The 22,068-nt window shown below is 48.7% G+C and overlaps 1 protein-coding gene across 1 annotated transcript; it reads right to left on the reverse strand.

Moving 5' to 3' along the window:
• Positions 1 to 385: 385 nt before the first annotated feature.
• Positions 386 to 20,568, reverse strand: RAB7A (RAB7A, member RAS oncogene family). The gene is made up of 6 exons (XM_039734183.1): positions 20,445 to 20,568; positions 4,669 to 4,729; positions 3,481 to 3,607; positions 2,482 to 2,700; positions 1,846 to 1,974; positions 386 to 1,715 (listed from the first exon to the last, which is right to left on the reverse strand). The coding sequence occupies exons 2-6, from the start codon at positions 4,719 to 4,721 to the stop codon at positions 1,620 to 1,622; spliced, it is 624 nt and encodes a 207-aa protein (XP_039590117.1). The 5' UTR covers positions 4,722 to 4,729; positions 20,445 to 20,568; the 3' UTR covers positions 386 to 1,619.
• Between the last annotated feature and the right edge of the window lie 1,500 nt (positions 20,569 to 22,068).

Consider the following 22,068-nt stretch of genomic DNA (forward strand, 5'->3'; position numbering starts at 1 on the left):
AGCCTGCTCTGCTCACAAAACCCTTAAAAGAGGAGGGCAGCAAGAGCTACAACAGGCCGTCCCAAAACACAAAGGCTGTCCAGGACACACGCCCACAACAGGGCTGAAGCACTGTGCTCACTGAGGGATCAGATCCAGCATCATTCCTGCCCCTGCAAGCAGATTCCAGAGAAGCACAGGGGTAACTCTCTAGCAGTGCCCCAGCCAAGCAGGGCTGGCACACCCCACTCTCAAAAACCAAGCTGGAAGGCACAAACTTTATAGTAAGGAACAAGCACAAATGTCCTTCAGTTAACAGGCATTGGCTTGCTGGAATGGTGACTAGACAGAGGAAAGAAAGCATGTTAGTGGAGGAAAAAAAGAGCCAGAAACAGGAGTAAACAAGAAGGTTTGTTCTTGTTAAGTTTATTGGCATCATGTTTGTTTCTTTACATAAGAGCTCAGCCTACGTACTAGAATGTAGACCTCTGGAAAACAGGTAGAAGGGCTCCATTTAAGCAAGCTACAAATGCAAGAACAAATACCAGGAAGAAAGGAAGAGAAGAAAGGGACTAGATTGCCAAGTTTTTCCATACCAAAAATCCAGATTAGCAGTCAGTAAGAAGAAAGGGAAGATTCATAGTCCAGGTCACTCATCAAGAAACAGCTACCACACCCCAGGTGGGAGAGGAGCTCCTTCCACAGCACAAAGAGTCACACACAGCTCCTCATGCTCGCTCCAGGATGTCAGGAGTTAAGCAGTAGGGGAGGTGAACAAATGAGGTCATTTCATAGCTGTATTTAATTTTAAATCCAATAATCCAGTGTGCATATCAATGCTGTTATGCAAATCTGAGAATTTAGATACAAGGAAGCCAGACAGATTTTTCCAGAAGATGAAGCCTTTTTGGCCTCAAAACAAGAAGGCTTACATAGTTCATCTCTACTGTACAGAATACTGCCTCTATCTGGACTCTGTGTTGCTAGCACGCCGCAGGTCACAAGTGTCCTCCTCACTTTCTACACAACCTGTGTTTCAGTACTTGAACATGTAATTCAGGAATTTTACACTAATTTATACATTTTTAATTGGTTGCATATATTAACATGTACTATAAGATTTTTCCTAAAGAAGCATTACATAATACATGGATACTGTAAAAAGATCTGATTAGTTAAAAGTAACAAGCATTAACAGAGATACATACAAAACTCAACCTAGTCTGACTGAGTGCTGAGCTTGCAATGAACTATGGGTAATCAGCCTTTCCAATTGCAGCCTTCACAGGGGAAAACACGAGACAGTTAAAAATGTATGTAACTTGTTACACAGATTACCTGTAAACAGTTTCTTTCCATTGGACACCTGGAATTAGATTCAGTTCCAAACATACATAACAGTTTCCATTTTAAACTAAGAGAAAGGTCTGTTACCATGAAGTGTGATGTGGATGGTGTGGGGACCTGAGCTCTGAAGTGCAGGACTCAGATGCTCATGAGAGATGGGTGGAATTTGGCAGCTGGAGATGCAATTTTTTTTTTTTGTAATTTCATTTTAAACACAGAAGAGGGGCTGTGTGTTTGAAGGCCTAAGTGTGATATTTGTTTGTGAAGGACTGTGCTCAACCCCTCCCCTCCCCTCAGCAGCTGCAGCTCTCTGCAGAAGCCTTCGCTCGGTCAGTCTTGTCTAGTTTGATGGGCTCGGGGAATTCATTGTAAAGTTCCACTTCGGTTTCCTAGGGGGAGAGAAGGAGGAGTTAATGCCTGCAGGCAGCTCCCAGCCTGCAAGGAGCTGGGGAAAACTGGGGGTGAGCCCCAGGCTGCCCCCAGCACTGGGGCAGGGCTGCACACCAGCCCCCTCCCTACCTGTTTAAGTGCATTTCGTGCAATCGTCTGGAAAGCTTGTTCCACATTAATGGCCTCCTTGGCACTGGTTTCAAAGTAGGGGATGTTGTTTTTACTGTAGCACCAGGCTTGTGCCCGTTTTGTGGTGACCTGGGTGGACAGAGAACAGCATCATTACCTTCTGCTATGCAGGGAGGGGTTCTATTTTCAGGGCAAGGCCAGAGATCCCTCATATCCAACCTGAGCAGCTCTGACCTCATCAAACCTGCAGCATTGAAACAGAACACAGGAGCCCACTTCCCATCACCTGACAGCCCCAGCCCCAGGGCAAGGAGGACCATGCCAAAGGGCAGTGAGACACAGAGCACTGGCTTGCTCCCACAGGAGCTGCTCAGCACACCTGGGGGAGGAGAAGCAGCTCCTCTCCTTGCACCTCCCCAGGAAGCTGCTGCAATCCTGCCACCAGTGGGCAGGAGCATGCTGTGCACAGGGGTCTGACCTCTGCAGGCAGGAGAAACCCTTCTCCGGTGGCAGACAACATCTGAGCCACTCTCAGGCACCTCCCACTCCCCTTTCTCAGGTAACCCTCCTGTGTTTCTACAAGGTCTCCCACTCCAGCAGTTTCTTAAGAGGAGGCTGGTAAGTCCCAGTACTCACTTGTCTGTTTTCTAGGTCAATCTTGTTTCCCAGCACAACAAAAGGAAAATTCTCAGGATCCCTTGGACTGGCCTGAATGAGGAATTCATCCCTCCAGCTGTCTAGGGTTTTGAAGGTGTTGGGAGCCGTGACATCAAATACGAGCACACAGCAATCTGCTCCCCTGTAGAAGGCAACTCCCAGAGACTGAAATCGTTCTTGGCCTGCTGTATCCCATATCTGGAGCAAAAGACAGGGCAGATAAGCCAGTTCTACTCTGACACAGTCAGTCTGCAATTAGGGCATTCATTCCAAAACTCCCCACCAGGCAGCTATAGTCCCCAGCCAGGCAGGCAGCAGCACCTGCAGGCTTGGGGATTTCTGTAGGCACTAAGCATCAAGAGCCAGAAACACCTTCTAAAGATAGTTGACCCTTTTTGTGTTCAGCCTCAGCCAGGGACATATCCTTGTCCTGGGCAAGCAGAACTTGGGTATTAGGGCCAGCAGGTGACCTGCCTGCAGTGTTTGGATGCAGCTGGATACCAGCAGAGTCCAAACACTCCTCTGATGGCTGCAGCTTTTGCTGCCTTGCAGTCAGTTTCACCATGGAGAGATGAAAGCTGCAAATATCAGAGACATAAGCAGGCTGGCAGGTTAACACTACACCCACTGGACTTGGGGTGACATGAATGGTTGACCTAGGGAGTCCTTCCCAGTTCTTGAACATTAGGAAAGTGAATCTTTCTAACAAGATCTAGTTTACTGACAGTAACAAATCCAGTTTTTTAAACAGGGCCTAGGAACACTGCTGTTAACTAAACCCAGATTAATCTTTGCATTCCCTTGTTCAGCCCATGCCAAAATTTGTAGAGAAGCACTTATGTCTAACAGAAGTTCAGTGCAAACAAGACTCACACCCAGTACACTGACCCCTACCCCAGTCTGGGCTACACCAGGGCAAATGCTTGCACACAAGTGGGGTGATGGCACCCCCAGCAGCAGGCAGCAGTCCCTCCTTACCTGCATTGTCACTAGCCTGTCATCCACCATCACCTCTTTTGTCAGGAAGTCTGCACCTATCGTAGCCTTGTACTGGTTACTGAATTTCTTGTTCACATACTGGTTCATGAGCGATGTCTTCCCCACCCTGCACAGGAACACAAAAAAGAAAGACTTGGTAGGCTGTTTCTACAACAATCTTTGAGTTAACCACCCTGAAGAGAACATTCCAGTGCCTTCACTGCCCATAACCTCCTGGCTTTTCAACCAGGGAAAAGCAGGGACTTGCACACCAAGAGGTGCTGAGGCACCAGCTGAGTAAAAGCATTAGCTACAAAGGATTACATCCTGAGAAACCTCACTTCCCCAACACTAATCTGATCCTTGGTAAGGAACAGACATCACATTATGACCATGAAGGCAATTTTGGAAGATGAAGTGCTTCAGAGAAAACCACCACAAACAGTAATCTTCAGCCTCTGCAGAAGGAGGAGGCAGAAAACCAGACAATCTCAGATGGCAACAGCTCACAAACACATCTGCTAGGCGCCCAGAGGTGGAGATCCTCCCCAGAGAGCAAGCTTAGAGCTCACATGCCCTCTGTGTGGCTGAGAAACACTCCCTGAATAACAGCTCGCTGGGGACAGCAGTATAAATAAACCTTATGTCATGGGAATCAGGTTACAGGCTGCACAGCAAGCACCCTGTGACAGCACAGCAGACTCCTTGCTGGGAGCACAGAGCAAAGCCTTGCACTCCACGGGGCGGGCTCCAGCTAGCCCAGAGAAGCAAAGCAGATGGCTCAGTACAGACTGTGTCTCTGACAGAGACAGTTGCAGGAAGTCACCCAAGATTGCTTACTAGTGGTTTTGGGTTTTTTTGTTTTATTTTTTTTAAGTGAAACACTCATTCCAACAGCACATGTCCTCCTTGCAGGAGGCTATTCCACTCTGCTGCTCCAGTGGCCTGCCCACCACATTTTCCCCACTTAATATTGTGGCAGGACCTCAGGATACTGAACTGCAGGGACACATTCAAGACAGAGGGCAGGGAAGAGGTCTTAGACCTGTGAGCTAACACAGCTATCATGGGCTGTAAAATCTCTCCTCCCAGCACTGCTGATATCTTACAGTGCATCCAGGCTCCCACTAGTCAAGAGCACTGCTCTAGCCAGATACAGATTAGCATCTTAAAGGCTCTTCCACTTACCCAGAGTCTCCAAGGATGATGACTTTCAGTAACACTTTCTTCCTAGAAGTCATCTTTCACACTAGAAAGGAAGAACAATCCCATCACAAACCATTCCTGCGTCATTCCTCAAGAAAGCAAGCAGCAAGTTTGGAGTCTGAGAAACCTGACTCCCAGCAAGGAGCAGGGACAGGCAGGGCCCAGCTCTCCTGAAACCAGACTCCAGTTCCAGGCTACACTCAGCCCTGACCAGGCTGTCTGCCCACTGCCCAGGCTGGGCCATGTCACACCAGCAGTGGCAATTTAACACCAAGAGGTAGATGAGCTGAGCACTTGTCATTTACTGTACCAAGACCCCTCAGGATCCCATTTCCAGGCCATTTGGTGGACAGACTAGCCCAGGCAACCCCCCTTGACTTGGAGCAGTGCAGTAAATCATACCAGCTCCCAACACAGACTAATAATTCTTACACATGCCACAAAGTGAGGGGTAAGCAGGCACATGTCTAATACCACACTCAAGCTTTTTTGTGCTGTTCGGTTGTTTTCCAGAAAAAATAAGGGAAAAAAAAAAAAGGGCAGCATTTCCTCTATCATGAGCTTGGAGAAGTGGTAGCTTTCTCCAGGAGCTGTGCTTTGTGAAAGAACCAAATCCCAAGGACATGCTGTGGTTGAAGCTGCTGCAACAGCCACACAGGGCAGCTGAATTGCAAAGCAAACTGTACCAGACTGTGGCTTCTGAGGGCACAGGAAGCTGAGTGATGCCACCTCAGCTTTGCTGTAACAAGGTTACAGTGACAAACCTCAACATTCAGCCCACTGATGGTCATCTACTCCATTAGATGATGACTTGTTAGATCAGTTGCATCCTGTAAAAAAGGGAAAGGCAGGAGGCTCTAAACTGGTCACTAATGGTCCACCCAATTAAAGAGAGCTGAGCTTCTGAGTCCCACACTCATCTGCTCCCAGCTCTCCTTCAGACCAGTGAGGCAGCTACAAGTTCAACAGCTGCAGCAGGTCTGAATACACTTCTGGATATTCTTCAGCAGGGTGACAGCAAGTACAGGGTGTGTCCAGGGGCTGAGCACACCCCTCCTACCCTGAGGCCCTTCTCCAGGTCTCTGGGGAGGGGCTGGGCCAGCCACTCTTATGTGCTGGAGCAGATCACAGACACTGTTTTGGTACTGACCTGCTCCACAGCACCAGGACCTGGCTTTCCTGAAGGAGCCCTGCAGGTTCAGTACAGCAGGAGGAGCCACAAGATGGCTGCAGCTGTGCTACTGGACTTCACAGATCCCTGACAACAGGCCTTGGTATTAAGCTCTTATAAATGGAGTTGCTTACCCTAAAATTCCCATCCTGCTATATCACATTCATTATAGAACACAACTCCTACTCTTCAGGAGCTATTCCTGATTTTCACAGCTAAGGAGGCCTTTGCTTCTACAACAGGGATTTATATCTTCAAGCAGCTTGATCCTTATGTGCTTCCTGGGATACACAACAGCCTGAGGTGCTAGATAACTACACCCATTTCACCCCACACTACTACAGGAATCCTCAAGCTGGAAAAGCCTCTCACTAGGTGCAGTCCAGTTGCAAAAAGATCTTAATCTCAAGCTTTGAGGGTTAGAAGACATGAAGTGTTTTAGCCTTTGCTGTCAGTGAATGCTGCAGAAGCTGAAGGAGCACTCCTGCAGCCACTGCAGTGATGCACCTACAGCTACACCTTTTTGGACTGCACCCACCTCAGAATCACAGGGTTGTTTAGGTTGGGAAAGGCTCTAGGATCATCCAATGGATCCAAGCATTAGCCCAGCACTGCCAAACCACCACTAACTCATGTCCCTCAGTGCCACAACTACATTAAAACTACATTTAAACACCTCCAGGGATGGTGATTCCACCACTGACCTAGGCAGCCCATTCCAGTGCTTGACAATGCTTTTAGTGAAGAAATTTTCCTTAATATCCAATCTAAACCTCTCTGGCATAACCTGGGGCTGTTTCCTCATCTCCAGATCCCTCTGCAGAGCCCTGCTACCCTCCAGCAGATCAACACTCCCACCCAGCCTGGAGCTGTCTGTAAATGTAGTGTGAGTGCCCTCCATCCCCTCACCCAGAGCACTGATAAAGACATTAAACAAGACTGGCCCTAGCACTGATCCCAGGGGAGCAGCAGTGCTGACCAGCTGGATGCAACTCCATTCCCCACCACTCTGGGCCCAGTTATCCAGCCAGTTTTTTACCCAGCAAGCAGTGCATGTCCAAGCCATGAGCAGCCTGCTTCTGCAGGAGAATGCTGTGGGAAGCAGTGTCAAAGGCTGTACTAAAATCCAGACAGAACACATCCACAACCTTTCACTGATACACTAAGCAGGGTTCTTGGTCACAGGAGACAAGGTTGGTCAAGCAGGACCTGCCTTTCCTAGACCCATGCTCAGGGGGTCTGATCCCCAGTGTCCTGTACATGTTCCATGGTAGCATTCAAGATATCTGCTCCATAACATTCTCTGGAACCAAGATCAGACTAACAGGCCTTCCACAGCTCCTCCTTCTGACCCTTCTTGTAGATGGACATTTAATTTGCTAACTTCCACTGGGACCTCCCCAGGGAGCCAAGACTGCTGGACTGAAAGGGGCTCAGGGAGCACTTTCAGCAGTTCCTCAGTACCCATCCACAAAGCCATGAGTCTTGAGTGTGTGTCTAAGTCATGTAGCAGGCCTTTTCCTCACCCTTCATCACTGTTTCCCTCCACAGCTGATAAACATGGGGATTCCTCTTAGCTCTCTTTTGTTGCTAATGTATGAAAATACTTTTTACACTTTTTATTGTCTTTTACAGCAGTAGTCAGATTAAGTTGTAGTTGGGCTTTGGCCCTTCTGGGTTTTTTCCTGCATAACCTTTTGAGATCCTTGAGATACACCTAAGTAGGACTCAGTGTTGAGACAGCAGCCAGGGGCTGTGGAGTGAGCAGCAGTGACAGGTCACCCACAGGGCTGATGCCACCCTTAGGTGGCTGTTAGCAGGTGCCAGAGAGCACGTGGAGGACCATTTCCCCAAGTGTCAACACCTCTGTTTTCCAGTGGACTGCATTGTTCACTGATCCAGCTGACAGCCCAGCTGTGCTTGCCAACGTAGAGCCAGCTGAAAGTGGTCAACAGCACCAACATCTAGCTCTGCTTCTGCTCTTGCCAGGATGCACAGACCCACAGAGACACCACAGCTTGTCTCCCCTGTGGCTATGGGTAGAGACCACAGGAGCCCCTTCAAGCCTGCACCTCCTGTGTTCACAAATCACATAACAAGTTATACTTGTGCAGCACAAGCAGCCCAGATGGAGCAAGAAGCAAGTGAACAGAGCTTTAAAACGGCTTAGAAGACAGCTGTGTACAATGAACTGTCATGAAAAACATCTGCATAGGTTCAGGTCCAGTACAAGTCACCTGATTTCCTCAGGACAGAGGAAAACAACTCACCCAGAAGTGGCTGTGCCAGAACCCAGCATGCTTCTGGGAACTGCTCCTATTTTCCTCAGAGTGTTTCCAATATCACTTGCTGCTGTAGCTCACTGCCTCCTGGTATTTGAAGCAGCTTTGGACAAGCTGGCATTAGTTCTCGTGCTTAGGGAGGGATTTGCAGAGCCCTAAATTGCAACACTAAATCACACTGCATGCTTATCTCCCAAGTTCAACATAGCCTGAAGTTCCACTGTGAGGGGAGGGAAAACTGCTCTGTCAAGATTCATTACCTTAGAAGTAACTCAGCTGAGCAGCCACCTGCAGACATGGGAAGTCAGGCTGAGTCAGAGCTGACACTGCCTTCTTGTCATAGCTGACAGGCCAGCCAGCAGTGTCACTGCCCCATCAACAGCAGGCAGGTGAGACACTCAGCTTCCAGCCCAGGTGATGCCACGGATGTGAGCCACAGCACAGGAAGAGCTGCTGCAGCTTCATATTTGTGTAGGCCACGAGACAGTGAGGAACTGCAGCCCTGCCAGGGACCAGCAGTGGGCACTGCCCAGTCCCACACCCTTGTTCTGCCAGCCTGGACTGACACTGCCTTGAAGCCCAGTCAGTTGATGGGCCAAACCCTCTTTAATAATCTTCCATTGCAGGTATAAACAGACCAATGCTTCAGCGTTATTCCTTGCCCAGTACAACAAGGAAACACATCCTCAGGTCCTGTAAAAAACAGTTGAGTTGAGATAGGCTGGAGTCCCACTGACCCAGCACTAAGACTATTTTGCACTATATAATGCAGCTTGTCTTGCCTTATGATATTTGACACAATTACTCCAGAGCAGCACCCTGCTGAGACACACACCCATCAGATGGCAGTGTGAGAGCTCGTATGGGGCTTGTGTCCAATCCCTGGAGCACTTCTGAGCAAACACTTCCTTTTTCAGAGGTATCACAAAGAAAAACTTGTTTGTTAAGATTTGATTCAAGACTCAGCTCTGTTTCACACTACATGCAATCTTTCTGAGCAAGGTCATCTGCATGACTGCTCAGAACACAGCCTACAGCAGCACACCCAGCCAGCCCTGCTCAGGAGCCACCAGAAACTCCACATCAGCCAAGGGCTGATCATCAAACCATTCCTCCTCCTGGCTTAAGTGGTGCCAAAGAAATGACACAGCTGTCTCTAATACAGGAGAGGAAACCTTCCACTCCATTTTTAATGCCTATCCTCTAAGCAAACAAGCCATTAATGATATGCTGACCCTCAAGAAATTAAGCTGGTATAGCACACTCTGTCCCACAACACTGTTATTTCTTTAATGCTCACCTGCAGGAGTAGCAAGGGAAATTTGCTAACACTGCAAGTATCACTGGTTCAGCTAATCTGGAAGGAAGAGTCAAAACCCATCCTATGAAGCTTCATAGCACTACTGCTCAGATGCAAGAGCAAATAAAGCCTATGCCAAGTCTAATTAGGTTTCCCTTGTTGCTTCAGACTGCATTACAACTGTCCTTTCCCTTGCTATATTAAGACAGCTGCTTTAACTCAAAGCAGAAATGGAGGGTTATGAATTCCTCAGAGATGTTCACGTGTCAAGTCACAATGGAGGCATTTTAATATTAATTGGGTTGGTACAAGCAAGGAACAGTAGTAGTTTGCACTGATGGCTCACCAGGCCTCAGATCAGCTATGCTTTAACAGAAGCAGCCTTGCAAAAGGAATATTCTAAGTTGCTCATGGACAGTTTTAGCCTGAAAGCATCCAGCCCTAGGGGAATCTCACCTCCTTGGAAGACAAGGCTCCCTAAGCAGCAGCATACCCATAGCAGTTTTGAAGCTGCTGAGCAGTCTTTACTGTTTCAGCTTTGCTATTGAACAGATGGAATCACAATCCTAACATGTCTACAGAGGCTGGAATGTTTGACCAGGAGCTCCCTGTTACTACAGCTATCAGCCTGCCCCCTGCACCTCCCACTAGAAACCAGCTGAGCGCTCAAGTGAGGATGCTGGACAGCACATCTTGCCTTGTGTCCTCTGCCAGGGATATTTAACACCACACCAACCAGGCACAAGTGGTAGGGCAGCAGGCACAGAGCACAGCTAAACTCAAGAGTTATGGATGCCTAGTTTTGCTCCCTGTCCCAGTAGGCAGCACAAGAATAAACAGGTATCCCACAAGAAGGTGTATTTGAACCTGAAGCACTGCAGCTCTGTTCTGGGTGCCATGGCTGATAAGCAGAGCTTCCACTTTCCCACTATACCACAGGACCTTTAGTAAAAACACCCAACCATGAACAAGCTGATGTGGACAGATCAGGTCTCCATTAGGGGCTACCACACACAGCAGCATGCCCACCACAGTGACCAGACAAGAGCTACCCTTGTGCTCTGGAAGAACCTTCTGTCCTGAAATGTGGGAAAAGTGTCCCAAAATGCAGCCAACTGCACTTCTGACACAGAAACAGCACCTCTACTCACTGTTCTCTTGCATGGATGTCTCTGTACTACAGAGAGCTATTTTTATTCCCTCCCTCCTCCCTCACTGCGTTCAGCATTTCTTCAAGGAAACTGAAGCTAGAAATATTATTCAGAACCAGCTCAGTCAGACTGAACCTGTTCCCTCTGAAAAGCAGCAAGTTCCCTAGCATGTTTGGCATCTCAAGGGCTTATGTCTGCTTATATCTTCAGCTACTGAAATGAGATGGTCACTGAGTGTTTATCCTGTTTTAGAGGACGAAGCACACCAAACATCCTGGCACATTATCACTTGCCCCATGGTCACACTGTACCTTGCCATGCTTTAGCTGAACCTTTGAGTAAATACATGAATTTGCTCCAATTTTTCAGCTACTCTGGAAAAGGAAGGCTTCATCCTGAGGAAAGGCATAGCCTGGTTAACTAATGGCAATAACAGAGTCACAGTTCCTGGTTGCAGAGAGTCTGAGCAGTCCAGACACCCCTTGTATTGAAGCCTCAAACTCCCACCTGCAGCAGAGCCCCAGATGGGCTGAACAAGCTTTACCAGTTACCAGCTTGGTTCCCACTGGCTGGTCAGACATTGCTAACAAGGTGTCAACCAATACAAAGCTACAAGCCTGAAGAGTTCCACACAAATCTGAGACCAGCAGATACCAACATTTAACACATCACTTGCATTCTCCCAAGAGTGACACAAGTCCTGTCTTTTCAGCTGGGCAAAAGCACAGCAGTAGTCAGAAGACAATCAGCAGGGGCTATTAATTTCATATCAACATGGCTTAAGAGATGCCAAGCTGCCTTCAAGGAAGAAACTAGAAATATGGGTGCCTTTGATGTTTTTGAGTGCTGCAGAGCCTGCATATTTTCCTTACCAAACCTGGGTGCTCTACAGGTGGAACATGCCTGCAGCATCCTCACACTGAGCACTACCACAGAGGCACAGGAGGTTATAAGAGCAGGTTGAGCCTTGCACTGACAAAGGCTGCACAGGCAGGACAGTACTCCTTTCCACTCCCATGACAGGACTATCAGAAGCTCAGCTCCCCCAGCTCACTGGAAAATACCATGGAGAAAAGCCTCACATTTAGTGGGCACACGTGCTGTGTCTAAAAAGGAAATCAGGAACATCGTGTAATTTGGGCTGACAACCTGCAAGAACTGCTCCCTGTAAATAGGTTGTTTTTGAGGGCAATGGGCTCCTACAGTCCATACAGTCAGAGGTGCCTTCAGGCCTCACAGATGCACCATGGAGCAGCAGTTCAAGCAGTCAGTTCAAGCAGAGCCCACACCAAAAGCACCTGGCAAGATATTCTTGTGACAGCTTCACTGAAGGGTACATTCTAGCTGCTGTTCTACAGTAGCATCTAAAAACTGATTTCCACCTCCTTCTTCCCAACACGTTTATGTTGCTGCTCTAACCAATATATTCCCTCCTGCTGGTACCCAGCCAAAATCTTAAGCACAGCTCCTCATTCCCTCCTCAAGAGGAGCAGCTCAGCAGGCAGCTGAGCTGCTCCACCAAGAGCAGGCTTCTGTCCAGTTGGTACCTTTCCCAGACAGCCCTGTGAGGCAGAAAGTACCTCTGTTCATGGAGCTGAAAGCCTCAGCTACAACTTAATTTTTGATAACTTGTGTAAAACATTATATTGCAAGCTGTCAGGTGTAAATACACTGTCCAGTATACCCCACTCCCATCTGAGAGTGCTATGCCAAAAGCCCCACCTTCCTGAAGAACAGCCTGGAGCTTTAGATGCCTGCTCGCACACTGACATGGCTCAGATCAAAACTGAATCTTAGAACATGGTTCAGTACCCCACAGGAATTAGCTTTTTAGACCACACCTGTCTGCAGCAGGCTTCCACCTCCTTTTGAGGGCAGAGTTACAGCCTCCAGTGCTGGAGCAGCTGCTCTAGAACTGAGTGAAGCTTAGGAACCAGCAATAGCAGCTCAGCCATGTGGCTTCAGGTTCTGGTGATTGTCTGCTTCAACACAGGCACTAAGCCAGTGTGACGTGGTGCTAAAAGCCAAGTGACATGGTCTGAAGCAGCTCCCACATGGAGCTGACACCAGGCCTACACAAATATTCTGCTGTGTCCTGTTCATGGGTAACAAGCTCTTAAGACAGTTCAGTGCTAAAGGGAGAGAATGATGGGGCAACATGCAGCTTGGAGAAACAGGCAGAAAACCCAGCTGGGAAACAAACTTTGGAACAGTTTTGAGCACAACAGACTCCTGGTGTGATCAAGGAAGCTCCAGAGCCAGTGCTGGGTTAGACACTCCTATCAGTGGTAATAAGGCTTCAGCTTGCCTCAGACATCCCCTCAACCCTCAGCTGAAGGCTCTGTCACACATCCCTCAGGTGGGCAAGGACTCGGAGCTCACTGGAAGGAGACATGGCAACATCCAGCTTGCCAGAGTCCACAACGATGGGGCAGGCAGAAGCAATGCCACTGGTAGGAGCCATGTCTGCAATGACATTGCAGGACTTGCACAGAGAATGGGTCTGCCCTGCCTGAGGTCTCAGCTCAGCTGTGGCTCCCTTAGGGCTGAGATTTGGAGAGTGCTGCATTCCTGAGAGGCACTGATGCATATGATCAGTTAGGCTCAAAGCCCAAGTTCTCAAAGCCAAGCTCTTCAGCCCAAGCCTCACTGATTCACAGGCCTGTTACACCTCCTGGCATTTCTCCAGATGAGAGTTGTTCTATGTTGCACAAAGATTAAATACCAGTCGTGGAACTGAACAAGTTTTTGACTGTAAAGCTGCCATAATTAATTGTGACTCTACCCTAGAAAATCCAAACGACATAGGACTAGACCCCATCCCTAGTGCCAAAAACTGATCTCTGTTTTCTACTGGTTTTGATATCACAACAGCCACGTTCTCGTGAGGAGGCAACATCCTGGTCTGACTACATGGTTTGCAAGGGGGAAGCAAAACAAGCATGAAAATGCATTTGCTTGCAGTACCACAGCATATGTTTCCCCATGTTCAAACAGACCAACAGCGTGCTTAGGAGCAGTGGGAAAGGTCTGGAGGACATTTCTTGCTGTCTATGGGAACAGTAAACACCCAGACTGCTGCTAAGCCTAAGATCATGGGAGCACATGTAGGACCTTCCAGGTGATAATCACATGAGGCAAAGCAATGGAAGGAAGGACTGAAGAAAATGTGCCCAGGGATGCAGCCAGCTGTGCTGGGCAGCCACCTTGGGTGGATCACTTTGCTCCTCAACAACCTGAGGATGATTCCCATCATCGCCTCAGAGGGTAGCAGGTATGGGAGACTGCAGCAGTGGCAGAAGAGGCCACAAAGATCCTTTTGAAGCTAATGCTACACACTAACAAGAGCAAGATCCCCAGAAAGCAAGCCAGGGCTGCTGAAGTAGTCCTCTGCTTACAGGAAGACATCTTAACAAGAAAGCCAAACCCAGAAGCTTCACTGAAAGCTGGATGTTTCCACTCATGAAGTTTTAGTTCACTGATTCCTTCAGCAGCTAATGGCCCTTACACCACAAAATAGCCTCTCAGGATTGGGCCCACATACCCTAACAGACAGACAGCAAGTGTACCAAGGTCTTCTGCCTTCTCTTGGAGGCTCAAACCATGTCAAGAGTGCCATGTCATTCAAGAACCAGTACTGCTGTACCCCTAACTTCCAGTAAGGGGCAGCTCCCCTGTCAAATCCTACAGGATTTCAGGTAGTTCCCAGCAGATTTCCCCCAAGGATAAAGCTGTTACAAGAAAAGGCATGCTTGCTTTAACACCCCTCCCCCTTATCAGAGCAAGCTTAACTTCCCCTATTCTGCCCTGGGGGAGACAATCTCAGGATGTGGGAGGAGAGTTGAGCACATAGCTGGCTGCTGGGAGACACTAGGCAACAAGCCATGTGTCTTGACTAAGGGCCTTGCCTACGCACAGCACTGCAGCTCCACCAGCACAGCCTCCATGGTGCCTCTACCACCACGGCCTCCTTGGTGGACAGCTTCCCAACCCTTGACATAAATCTGGAACACAGCTGTAGTGCTCACACAGCCCAGTGTATACAGTGGTGCTTGCTGGCCTTTTGGCACACAGCACCCAGCTAGGGGAGCCACCCAACAGCTTTAGTAACCCAGACACAAATATCAAGAGCCCGGCACAGTTCTCAGATCAGGCCATACCCTGAGTGACAACTCCCTTATTGCTTTCTACAAAACAAACACACTGTCAGAGGCAGCTGGGTTTTAATCTATGTGTCCAGAAGATAAGGCTGTCCAATTCAAAATATTCTAAGTTAGCCAGGCCACTGACAAACAGTCGAGTTGTTAGATTTTTACCGTATCTGACAGTATTTTTAAGTGCTCAGACTAATTTCTAGTTTTGACTACAGTTAAGTTTTCACAGATTGCTATGATGCTTTCAGTTTCAGAAACACAGATAACTTTTGCAGTGGTAAGCAAAACACAGATCTTAGACCTTGTCAGTGGTAAACAAGCCTTGTTTATCCACTCCTGGCTGCCAGAGTTCCTAGAGGCTGGGCAGGAAACAAGAGACTAAAGGGAGACTTTGACCAAGTCAAATGACAGCCCTTAGGAGGTCTGCCAGAGGATGCAACTTACACCTGATACTCAGATCTGAGAGTGAATATTGTGTTTCCTACAACACAAGAAGCTTGATAGAGCAGAAAGGACAAATACTGATGGGAGATCCTACTGGCAAACTAGCAGATGTAGGGAAGCACCAGATCAACACTAATGGCAAAAGCATTACTCCTCCCTCCAGGAGGTCCTGTTCTCAGTCATGAGTCTTCTAGAGAGGAAGCTTTCTCTAGGGACAGGTTGTAATCTAAGAACTACACCTTGATCTGCGAGCAGAACTCTTGATCCTACACACACTCAATACTATGCTAATGTGGTTTGCAGAGCAGGAAGGACAAGTATTTCAGTACCACGATGGGAGTACAACAGGTAGCTTGCCATGACTGCTGAGTCAGTGACTAACAAGGAATTTGCACTGTGGATGCTCAGTTTCACACTCATTCTTCATACCCTCACACCTCTTGCACAGACCCTGCATCAATACCTTACCACTTCACCTATTCTCTTGATGAAGCTCCACAAAGGTCCAATAAAAACCTGACTTGCATGGTGAGGTTAAGAGAACTCTGTGGGCAAATGGCATCTTGTTAGGCAGGGGAAAAGGTTCAGGCCCAGGCATGTCTCAGCTAAAACCCTCTCACTGCTCATGCTCCAGACAATGCCACCACTGTGCCAGTTTGGACTCCAGATATCATTATCCACGTCTGGGAGCTGAGTGACTCAGCCCACTTGAGGGAGACAAGCACCAGACAGGTTACTTTGAAGAGGATTCTGCTTCCAGCTGGAAAGAGTTCAAGGGCTCAGCACAGACTAGTTAGATAAACTGGCAGCCCAGTCCAGGTTCTCTGGGCAGGTTGGCTCTGAAGGCAGCTCCAGTTACTGGCCTCCACTTTTGTCCACCATGTCACTAGTCCACCTTGGCTCTCAAATGACCAAAGTTACAGGATATAGGACAGACTCAAGAAAAATACTGGGTTTTTTAAATGACATTTAATTTAACAATTTCTGCTTGAAACTCATGCAAGTACAGTTAGACATGATTAGTCACCTTAAATTGTCATTTTAAGTGGTTATGCAGAGGAAAGAGCAAATCACTGTATCAATTGCCTTTAAATCATACAGATAGAAATCTGTGCCACAGGTTTAGACTTCAATCCCATCTCAAAGGCAGTGCACCCTGTTCTGAAGCTTCACTGCCCTAAGAAGACAGCTATGGCCTCAATAACAGGTTTCCTGGCAAGAGAAGTCAAGGCTACTGGAGATAAGCTGCAAATCAACACACTTCAGTGACCTTGATGAGCTTGCCTCCCTTCCCAGGGTCACTGACCACAGCAGTGTTGACAAAGCTTCCCCCACAGGCAGAGCGCCGGTGGCTGGCAGCGGGGAGGGGAGCAGCAGAGGAGGAGCAGCAGAGGAGGAGCAGCAGAGGAGGAGCAGCAGAGGAGGAGCAGCAGAGGAGGAGCGCTCCCAGCAGCCATGACATCACCAGGGCACATCTCTGGCAGCACGGAATGCAGCAGCACGTCGGGCTCAGAGCTGCATCCCTAGCACACAGCAGGAGCAACAAGCACCGGGAGCCAGAGGGGACCCAGTGACACACGGGGGTCCCTTCAGCGCCTGCCATTTGTGAGCAGCACGTGTGCAGCTCCTGACCTTGGACGCTCACTTGCGAGCTCTATTCAAGGTGCATTTTTAAAGAGAAATGGGACCTTCAATCGAGCCCCTCGCTGCATAAATAAGCATGGTGTATCAACTACTGTCATTCTACTAAATTACCCATGTGTAATTCAGTTTCGAGATGCACAGCTCGTGTTTGGATTGATGCTGCAGAGACACTTTTATCCTCACAATTTCTGGTCACAGCTATATCTGAAGGCAGACTTACACAGCAACTACAAAAGATCATTTTAGGAAGCTGCGGAGGGAAGCCAACTCAACTGTAACTCATCAGGCAATTAAACTGCAATTATCAAGACAATGCTGTGCAAGAATGAAGTACTTCAGCATCTGAAGGATGCAAGATTGCTGCCAGACAAGCAGCACATGCTAGTGCCCAACCAAGTTCAGCATTTGGGCAAGGTCTTAGCTGGACTCTCTTCTGTGGAGGCAACAATCTTTAAATTACTTTACAGCTCTGCAAGGGAATCTTAGGTTGATCCAGGCCCAGCAGCAGGGACTTCAGAGCAGGTCAGGTCACAGCCAAGGAGAAGCCCAGAAGACATACGGAAACACTGGCAATGTGCAAGGCGAGGGTCCTGTGCTCGTTTCACTAGGGTTCCATTTCCTTCAGTTACTAACAAAATCACTGTATTCTGAAGGCAGGGACATGCAGCATTAGTACCTGTGAGCCCACATCACCCACCAGTTCAGAGAATGCAAACATCCAAGTGCCCTATTGCACAGCCTTATTCTCGAGCCACGTGCCTGCAAACTTTCTCTCACAATGCAGCATTTAAAAACACACCCTAACCAAGCACAGCCAATTTTGTTTACAGCCAAATGTTAAGTTCTGCATAAAGTAGTCTCATTTTCACACAGAAGTCAGACCAAAATCCCATACATGTTAGAGACAGTGCTATTTATATTTTTGCACAGATGGTTTGATGGTAATTGTCATGTTTCCTCAAGGACAAGCTTTGCCAGAGATTTGCACCAACAGGTAATTCTCACAACCTTCCAACACAAGTACCTTAAAACACGAGCTTTAAGAAGGTGCTGCAGAAAATAAATCTGGTAACCCTCCTGCTTACAAGCTTTCATTTTGATTCCCAAACTAAGCAAAGTCCTATCTTTCCCAGGTCACTTCAGAGCAGAGCTTGTACATTTTGCACTTTCAGTTGAGGGTTTATTGATGTTGTAACATGTCTGTGCTACTCAAAGAGTTTGATTCCCTGGCTTTGACAGGAGGGCCAGGATGCCTGTAGTGCAGACTCCGCAACACAGTTACTTAAATCCTTACTTTGTCCCCTGAAGGTACAACTCGGGGTGTCCTGTTCCCCACCTCTTCACTGCGGTGACAGGATCAAGAAAACAGCGTGAAGCTCTGTCAAAGCAGGTTTAGGCTGGATATAGGGAAAAGCCCTTCACCCAAAGGGTGGCTGGGCACTGGAACAGAGAAGGTGCTGCAGAAAATAAATCTGGTAACCCTCCTGCTTACAAGCTTTCATTTTGATTACCAAACTGGGCAAAGCCCTATCTTTCCCAGGTCACTTCAGAGCAGAGCTTGTACATTTTGCACTTTCAGTTGAGAGTTTATTGATGTTGTAACATGTCTGTGCTACTCAAAGAGTTTGATTCCCTGGCTTTGACAGGAGGGCCAGGATGCCTGTAGTGCAGACTCCGCAACACAGTTACTTAAATCCTTACTTTGTCACCCTGAAGGTACAACTCAGGGTGTCCTGTTCTCCACCTCTTCACTCCGGTGACAGGATCAAGAAAACAGCGTGAAGCTCTGTCAAAGCAGGTTTAGGCTGGATATAGGGAAAAGCCCTTCACCCAAAGGGTGGCTGGGCACTGGAACAGGCTCCCCAGGGAAGTGGCCACAGCCCCAAGCCTGCCAGAGCTCAAGAGCACTTGAACACTCCCAGGCACATGTGAGGGTGTCCTGTACAGGGCCAGGAACTGAACTTGTATGATCCTTGTGTGTCCTTTCCAACTTGGAATATTCTGTAATTCCATGCTGAGCTGTTATCAGGGTATTTGAGAGCAGGGACCACTGCATGACACCACAGGGAAAAAGAACATTTAACACAGCTACTCCCATCTTATCAGTTATACCTCACACTACAGGCTGGGAGAGCAAGAAGCTGCTGTGAGATTTCAGAAGTCTTCCTTATTGAGGGGTCAGACTAGCCCCATAACAGCTTTTCTACATCAGCCATAGGGTATTAACATAACAGCACAAAGAGTAAAGAAAGACAACCCAAACCAAACAAACACACACCACCCCAAACAAACAAACAAGAAAGGCAGTGCCTGAAAGTTAACAGTATTAGAGCTGCTTTAATTCTGAGGACGCAGGCCAGGCAGGCATGGTGGGTCCACTCATTAGTGCATGGAGGGCAAGTCATGTGTTCAGTCAGCTGTTGGAGTCACAAGGGAGAGGGGGAAAGAAAAGTATACTTGTTCTTCCTGAGTAAGTACAGCAACGAAGCCTTGATTATTTAACAAGGAATATTCAAATCACTCCACCCACTTTAACCTCAAATTCAGCTCCTGAGAGAGCAGGGTACAGTGACTCCAGCAGCCTGGTTCTACTGGAACCATAGCCAGGCTGTGGCTGCTATTCACACACCACTGGTACCACCACAGCCTGCCCAACGCTGTGGCACTTATACACCATTCCCCTAAAAAGAGAATCTCCACTTCCCCAAACCCAATCCCCACACGATACACAGACTGTTAGGCACAGAGCAGAGCTGGCCAGGCAGTGATAAGTACTGAAAGCTTTGAGGGTTCCATGCTGGCAAGTGCCAAACAAAGAACAGCTTGCTTACAGCTGGGGAGGACTTCATTCTGTCATGTGTTCTCAGTTTACATATAAAAACCTCATACAGACCACAACAGCTCTGATTATCAGCAAACATTTGGAGTTTTCCAGGGGATAATGTTGAAATTGCCAGCTTTGAGAACAAAAGGCCTAGAGTACTAGGTGAGACACACATCTTGATGCTGAGGTTACCTACCCTACTTCACATTAAAACAACCATTTTTCCTTCTAAAATAAGCCCTCTATTTACAGGGAGTGCAATTGTCTCAAGTACAACCATCAGGCATTTCCATATTTATTAGTCTCTCTATATATGGAAACTAATAACGCATCTATCACTTCATTTACCTTATTACACACTCACAGACAAAAGCACTTCTAACATCCACTCTAATAGCTCTTAGAACTGACTCAGGCGTTACACACAGCGACAGCCGCTTTCGCAATCACAGCCCGTCTCCCCGGTCAGTTTAATTCCCTGCCGGGCCGCCGGTTCACGTTAGAAGCGCTCCCAGCGCCCCCGAGCAGCGTTCCACCGGCCCGACCCAGCGCCCCGCGTCGGCCGCCGGCTCGGGCTGGGCTCGGCAGCTCCAGGGGCACAGACAAAGCGCTGGCCGCCCCCGGGCGGGCTCGGGCACCACAAAGGCCCGGCGGAACGCGCACCCTGGGCAGGCCCCGGGGAGGAGCCCGGCCCGGAGACCCCCCGGCATTGTGCCGAGGCCAGCGCCGGGCCCGGCCCCCCCCGGTGCCGGGGCGGGGCCGCCCCCGCTCACCCCCGCCGGGCTCACCTGGTGCTGCCGCCGCGGCCGAGCCCGATCGCTGCACCCCCCGCCCGCCTCGTCGGCTTTAATGGGCCCCGCCGCCTCCCGCGCCCGCTTCCGCCTCCGCGACAACTTCCGCTCACGGGGCCCCGGCGTCACCGCGCGCCGCCCACGTGACCGCGCCGCCCGCCCGCCATGTCAGGGCGCCGAGGCCGCGCCGTGCGCGGGCCCGGCTCTGCTTGAGGGAAATAAATGTGTGTGATAAATAAATGCTTGTGATAAATAAATGTTTGTGATAAATAAATGTTTGTGGTACCACGGCACAGAAGGGTGGGCAGGGGCCTGCCCGCCCCGCGGCCCTCCATCGCAGCAGGGCAGTGAACGCCGCGCCCTGGCCTGAGGGGAGGCGGAAAAGGCCAAAGAAACCCTCGAGCTTTCAGAAATAAACGATGGGGACACGCAGGAGCAAATCTGTTCTTTGGTCTTCTAAATAGCATTGAAGAAATAGCACGGCGTTCTCTACGGTTAAATTCCTATGTGAAAAAAACCCAACCCCTCAGTAATTGCTATTAGAAATAAAGAGGCCGCATTTTAGATTACATGCGTTCAATATTTATAAATTTTTACTCGTAGCAGTAATCTAAGTGGGGCAGTAGCACCAGCGCTTGTCAGGAAAGAAGATAAAAGACGCCAGGGGGTTCAGATTGATAGCCAGGCCATTGCCAGCGCCAGGATCAATAGTGCAGCAGTAAAACAGGACCCTCAGACCGTAATCCGTGGGTGACAGCTGGCCTGGTGGTACAAGTGAAATCCACATTTCCTGCTCTCTGTTGGCACCAAGTTCGTTTTATTACTCAGCAATTACTTCAACATTATTATTCATCCAAGTCATGTGACTGCTGTGGGTTTAGTTAGCTTATGAACTCAGGAAAGCCACCATGGGAAAAAAGTCTTTTTAAAGCTAATGAAAGATAATAAAGGACCGAGGCAATATTCCAGCAATATTTAAAAGAAAATCACACAAAGGCAAACATGTTGGGGTTGGAAGGGACCTCTGGAGATCATCCAGCCCAGGATCCAGCCCTGCTGAGGCAGGGTCACCCAGACAGGTGGCACAGGAACACATCCAGCTGGGATCTGAATGTCCCCCAAGATCCACACCCTCCCTGGGCAGCTGTTCCAGGGCTCTGCCACCCTCAGCCTAAAGAAACTCTTTCTCATATTGAGGTGGAACTTGTTGTGTTTTGGTTTATGGCCTTTGCTCCTCGTCCTGTCGCTGGGCACCACCAAAAAGAGTCTGACACCATCCTCTTGGCAGCTGTCTCTGGGATATTTGTATGGACTACAGATCCCCTCTCAGTCTTCTCCAGACTACCAAGGCCCAGCTGCCAAAGCTTCTCCTCATAAGAGTGATGCTCCAGACTCCAGAAAAGGAAAATTTTTGGAAGTTTATTAGTGTTTTTAGGGTGCCCCATTAGATGCAAAGAGCTGCAGAAAAACCTGGTGTCAATTAAAATGCAGACTGGACTAAAGAGGGAAAGCCTTCAGCACATCAGCAGCTGGTGGAGCAGAGCACTGGCTTGTCCCAGTTCATTTAACAGGAGACCCACGTGCTGGGCTGTTATGGGCAGACATTAATGGCAAATTAGTG

Source organism: Passer montanus, unplaced genomic scaffold (assembly GCF_014805655.1).
Source record: "Passer montanus isolate IOZ18808 unplaced genomic scaffold, ASM1480565v1 scaffold9, whole genome shotgun sequence".
Taxonomy (NCBI): Eukaryota; Metazoa; Chordata; class Aves; order Passeriformes; family Passeridae; genus Passer; species Passer montanus.